General features: G+C 49.0%; 1 protein-coding gene across 3 annotated transcripts in view; it reads left to right on the top strand.

Moving 5' to 3' along the window:
* The window catches only part of SAR1B (secretion associated Ras related GTPase 1B), a 114,336-nt gene extending 108,060 nt beyond the window's left edge, over window positions 1-6,276 (top strand). For all 3 annotated transcript variants that reach the window (XM_018569955.1, XM_018569956.1, XM_018569957.1), the window contains 2 exons: window positions 4,418-4,549; window positions 6,054-6,276. In XM_018569955.1, the coding sequence (XP_018425457.1) occupies window positions 4,418-4,549; window positions 6,054-6,170 (249 nt within the window). In that variant the 3' untranslated portion in view covers window positions 6,171-6,276. The remainder of the gene's footprint in view (window positions 1-4,417; window positions 4,550-6,053) is intronic.
* Window positions 6,277-10,138: the final 3,862 nt, after the last annotated feature.

Here is a 10,138-nt window from a genome sequence, read left to right as displayed (position 1 = left end):
ACCAGCCTTTGTAGACCCCACAGTCCACTGGTGAGACCCCATAGTCCACAAGTGAGAGCCCTGGTAAGACCCCACATCGCCCTGGTCTCACCAGGGCTCTGTAGGGTCGCACCAGCACCAGGGCTCTGTAGGGTCTCCGCAAGGTTCTGTGGGGGTCCCACCATGGCTATGTGCGGTTTCACCAGCCTGGTGAGACCCCTCAGGGCCCTGGTGAGACACCAAAGAGCCCCTGGTGAGACCCCACAGAGCCCTGGTGAGACCCCACAGAGCCCTGGTGAGACCCCACAGAGCCCTGGGGAGACCCCACAGAGCCCTAGTGAGACCCCACAGAGCCCTAGTGAGACCCCACAGAGCCCTAGTGAGACCCCACAGAGCCCTGGTCTCCCCAGGGCTCTGTGTTGCCTCACCAGCACCAGGGCTCCATAGGGTCTCCCCAGCACCAGGGCTCCGTAGGGTCTCCCCAGGGCTCCCTCCATGGCTTTGTGGGGTCTCACCAGCCTGGTTAGACCCCTCAGAGCCGTGCTACCAGGGCTCTGTGGGGTCTCACCAGGGATCTAACAAGCCTTTGTAGACTCCACAGTCCACTGGTGAGACCCCACAGTCCACAGGTGAGAGCCCTGGTGAGACCCCACATCGCCCTGGTCTCACCAGGGCTCTGTAGGGTCTCACCAGCACCAGGGCTCTGTAGGGTTGCACCAGGGCTCTGTGCGGTTTCACCAGCCTGGTGAGACACCAAAGGGCCCTGGTGAGACACCAAAGAGCCCTGGTGAGACGCCACAGAGCCCTGGTGAGACGCCACAGAGCCCTAGTGAGACCCCACAGGGCTCTGTGGGTTCTCACCAGGGCTTTGAGGGGGCCTCACCTGGGTAGCAGAGCTCTGTGAGGTCTCACCAGGGCGCTGTGGGGTCTAATCAGCCTTCTTAGACCCACAGAGCCATGGTGAGACCCCACAGAGCCCTGGTGAGACCCCACAGAGCCCTGGTGAGACCCCACAGAGCCCTGATCTCCATGGGGTCTTGTCAGGGCAATGTGGGTGTCTCAAAGCACCAGGGCTCCGTAGGGCTCCCACCATGGCTTTGTGGGGTCTCACCAGGGCTCTGAGGGATCTAACGAGCCTTTGTAGACCCCACAGTCCCCTGCTGAGACCCCCACATCGCCCTGGTCTCACCAGGGCTCTCACCAGGGCTCCATGGGCTCTCACCATGGCTTTGTGGGGTCTCACCAAGGCTCTCTGGGGACTCACCAGGGCTCTGAGGGGGTCTCACCAGGGCTCTTTGGGATCTAACCAGCCTAGTTAGACCCCACAGACAGCTGGTGAGACCCCACAGAGCCCTGGTCAAACCAGGGCTCTCTAGGGTCTCCACAAGGCTCTCACCTATGCTGTAGCTTGTGAAGGCTGTCTCTCACCAGGACTGTGCAGGGAGCATCTCGCGGGCGGGAGCGTGCAGGACCAGCCGTTGCTGACTATGTCTACGTCCATTTGCACCTGACGAAACTCCCTCCCAGCCAGATTGGGATCCTTGCGCGTTGGATGGGAGAGATCTCTTCCCATTGGTTGGTGGGCGGAGCTCCAGAAGTCCACCGGTCAAATGGACGGAACAAAAAAATGGATGAGCTCTCAGCCCTGTCGCTGTCAAACTGAGAGTCTCAGTTTGACAGCGACAGGGCTGAGAGCTCATAACGTTACATGGCTACAAGGTAATGTGCCGGCAGGGCTAATTAGGCGGCTGCGAGGCCCTCGGGAGCGTGAGGCCTAAGGCGACCGCCTAATTTGTCTAATTAAAGAGCCGCCTCTGGTAAGGAGTGTTTAGCCTGACGGAACCTGTATAGACTACAGGCACCGCCAGGCAACCACATGCTGCTGTTGGGGTCATTGTGAGGACCCTCTCCTGCGCTCCTCCCCTCCACTGGCCGCCAAGGACTCGGGAGAAAGAGGTTCTGCAGGAGTTAGGTGAGCCAGGGTGGTCTATGGGTAATGGCTGGTCCGGGGGAGGGGGGATTGGGAGACTGTGGCTGGGGGTATGCTGACTTTATGTAAAATGTATAGCTGGTGGCATTCTGCATTCCGGTACAATGATTATACCGGAATGCAGGATACCACCAGCTATACAGGACTAGAAATTCCAGCACTGGCGGAACTACCAGGGTCCCAGCGGTCACAATTGCGACTGGGCCCTGGCGTTCTGCCTGTTGGGGGGGGGGCCCAGAGAGGAAGAAAAGCCCCCCCCCCCGAGATAGTGCCACTCCTTTCCCGCTGCTCTGCCACCCGTGTACGGGCGGCTGTGCGGCGGGGCTGGAGAGACTGTCACTAGTCCAGCAGAATGTGCTGCAGGCACTGCCAGGCAGCACATTCTGCTGTGTGAGGACCCTCTCCACCTAGCCCCGCCCCCTGGCCGCCGAGACACGGAAGAGGGTCCTGCATGAGAGTCGGGTAAGTCTGGACCGGGAAGGGCAAATATCCATGAATCCTGTGGCACTCCTTACCGGAAATCGTAAGACATTGAAGGGTGCTCGAAGTGACCACGGATGGCGCCGCACATGGAACAACTTTTGAATACAGATGACACCAGCACGATGAGACTCTCAAATCAGTTCAAATCCATTTAGTAATAGATACCACTCAGAATATCAATATTCATATATCAATATTCAATATCATATTCTGAGTGGTATCTATTAATAAATTGATTTGCACTGATTTGAGAGTCCCATCGTGCTGGTGTGCTGGTGACATCTGTATTCTATATTCTGCTTTGCTGATTTTTTATTATAATGTATTGCTGTAATTATACAGCAATGCAGAATAGCACCACCTATGCAGGACTACAAGTCCCAGCAATGCATTATATTTTTAAGTAGGTATGCAGTCAGTGCCAATACTGGGCATTTTGCGCATAATCGTGAAAATGCCCCGATACTAAACGTAGATACCGGTGTTCTGACGAGATTGCCGACGTAGTCGAATTTGCCGACCTCAGCATCTGTTCTTGCGCACAGACCAATATTATCGAGGAAACAGGCATTTATTTACAAAGTATTTAGTTTAAATCGTTAATTGTGACTGTTAATAATATTCCATCCATCATTTACTGCTATGGATGGCATATTAACGGACACAATTAATAATTACTAACAAATACTTTGTAAATAAATGCCGGTTTCCTCGTTAATCTCATCTGTGAGCAAACGCAGATACTGGGTCGGCGTTCTTGACAGAACACCGGCACAAAATGTTTAAACTGAAGCTGCTGCCGGAGGTCCCGCGCTTGCTGGGGACCTCGGCAGCCTTCCTGTTAACCACACAGTGCCATGGGGTTCATAGTTTCTTGCATCGGGGAGCTGAAGGTTCTAGTTACGCCACTGAATTCCAGCAATACATTATACAAAGCTGCAGCGGCGGATCCGGGGATACCACCATAACCCCCCACCCCCACGACAAAATTATCGCTCCCACCCTCTGCCGCTCTGCTGGGCACGGCTGAACCGAACAATCAGGACCCAAAGCAGAGGCTGCACTGTATTCAGGCAAATTAGGCGGCCATCTCAGCCCACGCTGGGGCTTTTCAGCTGCCTAATTTGTGTGAGTACAGGCCGCCCAAGGCTGACAGTGGCGGAAACATCCCAGAAGGAGAGGCCAGGTGAGTGCGTTGTACCCCGGGGGGAGAGCTGGGGGGGGGGCAGTGGACAGAGAGGCGGGGGGAGAGGAAAGGGGTGGAACAGTAGCAGTGGAAGAGCCAGATGGGGGGCAGTGGACACGGAGGTGGCAGTGGGAGAGGGATACGCACAGTGGCAATGGAAGAGCCAGGGGGGGTGGAAACAGAGGTGGGAGAGGATAGAGATGGGCACAGTAGCAGTGTCAGAGCCAGATGTGGGGGGACTTTTTTTCTGCAAGCGCCCCTCCCGAGACTCTGGATCCGCCCCTGACTGATTTAAATGCATTGGTAACTCCAGATGACCCACGCTGTGTCGAGACTTGCTGCTGTAGGCCACTGAAGACTTCCTTTTTTTTTATCTACAATGGTTTAAACATTCCAGTAAGTGAGTGCAACTGTTGATTCTTATATAATAAATCCCTATCTACTACACTATGCATAGAGCTTATTGCTTGCTTGGTGTTTTGCTGTGTCTTGACTTCCAACATATTGCAAGTTGACATGCACTGAAAAAAGCATTACAATAAGTGTTAAAATTCACTGCAACATGTGTTTACTTGTGGTGTGATGCATTTCAATTGATTCGAAATAAGGCATCAGTCAAAAATTGCACCATAATGCAAAGGTGTGGATACAGCTTTATTTAAAACAGGCGAAATATAAGCATTACTTTACCCTCTAATTTGGAAAATTTCCGCAAAGGATACTGAACACACCAATGTTTTGGAAAAAAAAAATAACAAGCATTATTCTTTGTGCTTTAGGCTCTACTTGCAGATGAAACCATTGCCAGTGTTCCAGTCCTGCTGCTTGGCAACAAGATTGATAGACCAGAAGCCATCAGTGAAGAAAGGCTACTGCACACATTCGGACTTTACGGGCATACTACAGGGAAGGTATTGCCCTGTAATCAAAATGTTATTCTGTTGTATGTACTGAAAAATCTCTGGTCCTATATCAGATAAGCTGCATAGAATCAGGAGTTCTGAAAAGCCTTTTGAAAGCATGTTGGAGAAATATATATTTTTTTTTTTACCAAAAGGTAACATTTCCTATAGGCTTGGTGTAATACATATTTTGCTATCTCTATCTGCCTGCTGGATTCATGTCACATTCTCTAAGTAGCCAGTTGCTGAAAGGCTGCAATGGGAATAACGATTACAGGATAAGCCACCTAAGAAATATTTACTTTAACATGCACATCTATTGACATCGCCTTATATTGAACTTCCAAAAGAGTACAATAACGAACAGTCATTGTGCTGTTCTTGTACTAGATTGCTTGTCATTGATTATTGCACAACACACATACACTGTACAGCTTAATTTATAAAACTTCTGCCCGGCGAATAGCCAGGTGGATGCCGTTCACACAGCACTATCGTCCCCAGATGGCGTGGACGAGTTATAGACATTCCTATACCTGTCAGTATAGTCATGAAGCTCTTTGCACTGCCCCTTTGAAGGAATTTTTTTTTTTAAAAGACCCATTCAGAATTGTGCTTTATGATTGCGGTGCAATGCTATTCATTTTGCATGGCAATCAATCATACTGTTAGAGTAGTAAGCAACACACCTACTCTTCAGTGAACCACAACATATGTACCATGTACTGCATTAAAAAAAAAAAAAAAGTCAGTTAGAATTTTCTAGGTTAAGGTGTGGTGCCAGTCCTTTTAAAATGAATAGGCTGCATTCATTTTAAAAGGACTGTTAAGCACACCTTAACAAATGGAAGCATGTTGCCCTAATGCGGGAGCATTAAAGGATAATTAAAGCCTTGGGTGTTTGCATATATCTACTGCTAGCAAGCAGTAGGTATATGCAAAAAGTGTTTTAAAAAAATGATTTGAAAAGGGTTAATACTTACCCGTATCTTCCCCGCGCGCTCCCGTCCGAAAATGTGAAAAATCTCTTGGGGCGTCCGCAAAGCATCTTGGGGCGGGCGCATGCGAAGATCACATTTTTGGCCGGGACGCGAGGAGAGACACAAGGTAAGCCTATGGACGCGTGCACCCGCATGCAGACACCGTAGGACAGGAAGTGCCAGCAAGCCCAGAGGAGTCAGCGCTGGATCGGAGACTCGCCGCAGCGCTGGAGGGACAGATTAAAAGGACAAGAAAGAAGATCGGATTAAGAAACCTCATTTAAGGTAAGTGCTGACATTAACATTGGGGGGAGGGAAAAACATTTTTTACTTTAATGTCACTTTAAGGCAATGCATTATGAGAAGGTGGACCTAGTGGTCACGGTTAAGTTTTGATTCAGTTTATAAATATACATTTAATAAAAAAACTGTATACATTCCCTTAAAAAGTCTACAAGGATTGCCTATTAGAAATGATTATATCATTATGTATTACATTTTCATATTGTAAAATGGACCGTTCTCATTCTCAGGGGAAAGTACCGCAGAAGCAGCTAAACTCCAGACCTATTGAAGTGTTTATGTGCAGCATATTGAAGAGACAAGGCTATGGGGAAGGATTCCGTTGGCTATCACAGTACATTGACTAACATTAAAAAAGGAATTTATACTTAATTCTCTTTTTTTTTTATTTAATTAAGATTTTATAACTGTAATTAAATTCCTATATACCAGTGTCATTTCAAAAAGTTATGATTAAAGTGCAATAAAGAACTAGTTTATTTTACTAACAATGCATCTCTGAGTTTTTACACCGATCTACCAGATGCTCTATGGAAAGCTTTACTTGATACAATTGTCATCTCCAGGGTTGAACACCATATAATGCAGTCATTAGCTCCAGTTCAGGTATAGTAGGGGATAGCATAAGTAGCAATTATTACCTGACCCATGACATTGGGCAGGAAAACAGGGTACCTTGGACCCTAACTAAAGATAAAATTAAAATAAAAACAATACCCCTGTGTATGTCGTTTTTTTATAAATTCTTTGATTTTCAAAATCAGTATAAACGAACATAAATATAAAATAGTAACACAGAGAAACAAGAAAAAATAAAGTCAACAGTGCCCATATATTCACTTTAGTCTGAAAAAGCATAAATAGACATTTAGATTACAAATACTTTTATGCAAGCAAACAGGGTATCATGTATCACTTTGTGTGTTGGCCAGTGGCGTAACTACCAGCCTATGGGGCCCACACCAGAAGGGGGGCAGGGGTGGGAGCAGAAGGGAGGTTTAGGGGTCCTTCATTTCCGTGCGGCCACAAGTCAAAAACTGCACCGTCGCACGGGACCTAAGGTCACTGAAACGTTGCACGGAACCTAAGGACACTGAACCTGCAATCCTCTCCCCAGTCATGCTGGCCGGCGACTGCCTGAGGTGCCGCGAGTGTCGGGATCCTCAGGCAGTCGTCGGCCAGCTAAATTAGGATCCACAAATTAGGATCCACAAAAAACATAGCGCAAACATCGGGGCGTTTTGACAAGTACGAGTACTTGTCAAAATGCCCTGTTTTTTCCGCCCTCACCCTGCAGCGCTGTAAGGCGGCAACCTGACTTGCCTTGCGGTAGCGCCGGGCCAGCATATGCTAATTATGGAATTTGCATACAGGGGGAGTCAGTTCCTAAAGTTGCAGAGTAGAGAAAGCAGGGTTATGGCTTGTTCACACCATATACAGTGCGTTCCTGTGCGGTTAGCTGCCGGAACGCACTGTATTGCATAGTAAACTCCCCTGTGCGTCCTGGAACAGGAAGGGGTGTGGTAGTGCATTAAAGTCAATGGCACCGCCACCACGCCCCCCTGCCCGCAGTGGCACATTAGTGCCTGTGTTGCGGTCCAGTGCGATCATAAAAAATGGTGCATGCATCAGAACACAGGGGGGAGTTTACTATGCAATACAGTGCGTTCCAGTAGCTAACCGCACTGGAACGCACTGTATATGGCAGTGGTTCTCAACCTGTGTAACCTCAAGACCCATATTTGTCCTCGGTCATTAAGTCGCGACCCAAATCGCACTGCAATTGAATGCACGGCAGTGTGGGCTGCTGTGATGGAGCCCCATCCATATGTGCATTGCTTGTACAGCTCCCATGCGCATCTGTAGAGGTGTCAGGAGCCAGAATGTGATGTCACTCCAGTCCAGGCACCTCTACAGGACATGCAAGGGAGCTGTAAGCAATGCATGTATGGATAAAGCTCCCTGGCGGCCATACCCCCATCCCACAACACCTCAAGTCGACACTCTGCGCTGGGCAGCATATTTTGGATGGCTGCTCCGTGTGAGAATGGTCAGTACTGCTCTAGGGGGAGGCTGAGGAGCCTCTCGCCTAGAAAAGTAGAAGGCATGTGGAGACCCACTGAACACAGGGCCGCGACCCACTTTTGGGTCACGACCCACTAGTTGAGAACCAAGGGTATATGGTGTGAACAAGCACTTAGAATTGGCCAGAGAAAGAGAGGTGAGATGCTGTGCATTCACACTGCCCACTCACTCTGTGCACCCGCCCACAATGCCACCCACTCTGTGCACCCGCCCACACTGCCACCCACTCTGTGCCCACGCCCACACTGCCACCCACTCTGTGCACCCGTCCACACTGTGGGGGGGCGAAGTGTATTATGTGTGTGGAGGGAGTGTATTATTTTATTTGTGAAGGGGGGGTGTATTAGTGTGGGGGGGTTGTCTTTTTCTGTGTGTATATTAGGCCCCATTCACATCTATATTTCAGGTGCCATTAGGGATTCCTGTGTCACAAACTTGCGTTTTCCTGCAGCAGGAATCCCTAATCTGGCATTTACATGCAGCAACTGTCACCCATTCAAGTTAATGATCGGGGGACAGCCGCTGCATGTACACGCCTGCTTACCGCATGTAATTGTATGTGATATGATTACATGTTGTTACAAAAACAATCACAATCACTGGATACACAATTGTGTAACCAGGGATAGTGACAGATTCCTAACATGTAATCCTTTCACATACTGTACGATTACATGCGGTGTGCAGGCGTTTACATTAGGGTTGCACAGATACCAAGTACAGCTCTCTGTACAAGTACGAGTACATGTACCGATACCTTTGAGCTCCAAGACTACACTAGAGAAAAATTCAAAAATGAGGAGGCAGCCGTCATTTGTAAGGAGCATACGGAGCTCCTGGGATTAGTACATCTCTGTTTTAATGTATGATTTTGTTTTCATAACTATAAATAAAGGGATGCACAGATACCAGTTTTGCGAGTATGAGTACTGGTACTTGCCGAGTACTTACAAGTATGAGTACTGATACATTTTTGTTTATTGTCATGTGACCGTTTTTTTCTAAAACAATACAGACTAATGATTTCAGGACAGTGGTGGAGCGCCAGAGCCAGGTCCCAGCTGCAACTTCTGCAACCCTGGTAGTTCTCCTGAAAATGCCAAGTATCGGCATTGGTACTCGAAAAGTATCTGTGCATCCCTAGTTTACATACAGCAGCTGTCACCTGATCACTAATTTGAATGGGTGACAGTTGCCGCTTGTAACATATGCAGACATTAACACTGGTACCGTATATAGTAGCGGCCCCCATGGGACTAGAAAATGTGTCCAGTGGCCTCCGACTAAATTGAGTTTGAGACCCCTGCTGTGCGGGCTCCTCGGCAGTCGGCAACCACTTGTATCTTCCTCCGCCCACCCCAGCTGCTATTGGCTAAGAGGGAGAGTGCAGCACTGCCATTGGCTGCTCATGTATTTTAGCAGAGTAGGGACAGAGAAGACGCATCAAGGCTGCTTGGGGCTTCACATGGGAGAAACATCTTTTCCCTCCCCCCAACAACCACCCACCACCCGGAGAGGAAGAAGAGGGCATGACAGAGCACATGATCTAGTACATCAAAACTGTAAGTCCCTTTCCATCTTACACCGTTGTCATCCGCACTTTGCATTACACTGCTGTCCTCCGCACTCTGCGTTACACTGCTGTCCTCCGCACTCTGCGTTACATTGCTGTCCTCCGCACTTTGCGTTACATTGCTGTCCTCCGCACTTCGCGCTAAATTGCTGTCCTCCGCACTTTGCGTTACATTGCTGTCATCCGCACTTTGCGTTACATTGCTGTCATCCTCACTTTGCATTACATTGCTGTCATCCGCACTTTGCGTTACATTGCTCTGATCCGCACTTTGCGTTACATTGCTGTCATCCGCACTCTGCGTTACACTGCTGTCCTTCGCACTCTGTTACACTGCTGTCATCCGCACTTTGCGTTACATTGCTGTCATCCGCATTCTGCATTACACTGCTGTCCTCTGCATTTTGCGTTACACTGCTGTCCTCTGCACCATGCGTTACACTGCTGTCCTCCGCACTCTGCGTTACATTGCTGTCCTCCGCACTTTGCGTTACATTGCTGTCCTCCGCACTTTGCGCTAAATTGCTGTCCTCCGCACTTTGCGTTACATTGCTGTCATCCGCACTTTGCGTTACATTGCTGTCATCCGCACTTTGCGTTACATTGCTGTCATCCGCACTCTGCGTTACACTGCTGTCCTCCGCACTCTGTGATACA

Source organism: Nanorana parkeri, unplaced genomic scaffold (genome assembly GCF_000935625.1).
Source record: "Nanorana parkeri isolate BGI_ZX_2015 unplaced genomic scaffold, ASM93562v1 scaffold1433, whole genome shotgun sequence".
Lineage (NCBI taxonomy): Eukaryota > Metazoa > Chordata > Amphibia > Anura > Dicroglossidae > Nanorana > Nanorana parkeri.
The sequence above is the reverse complement of the archived record's forward strand: the minus strand, read 5'-3'. Positions and strand labels throughout refer to the sequence as shown.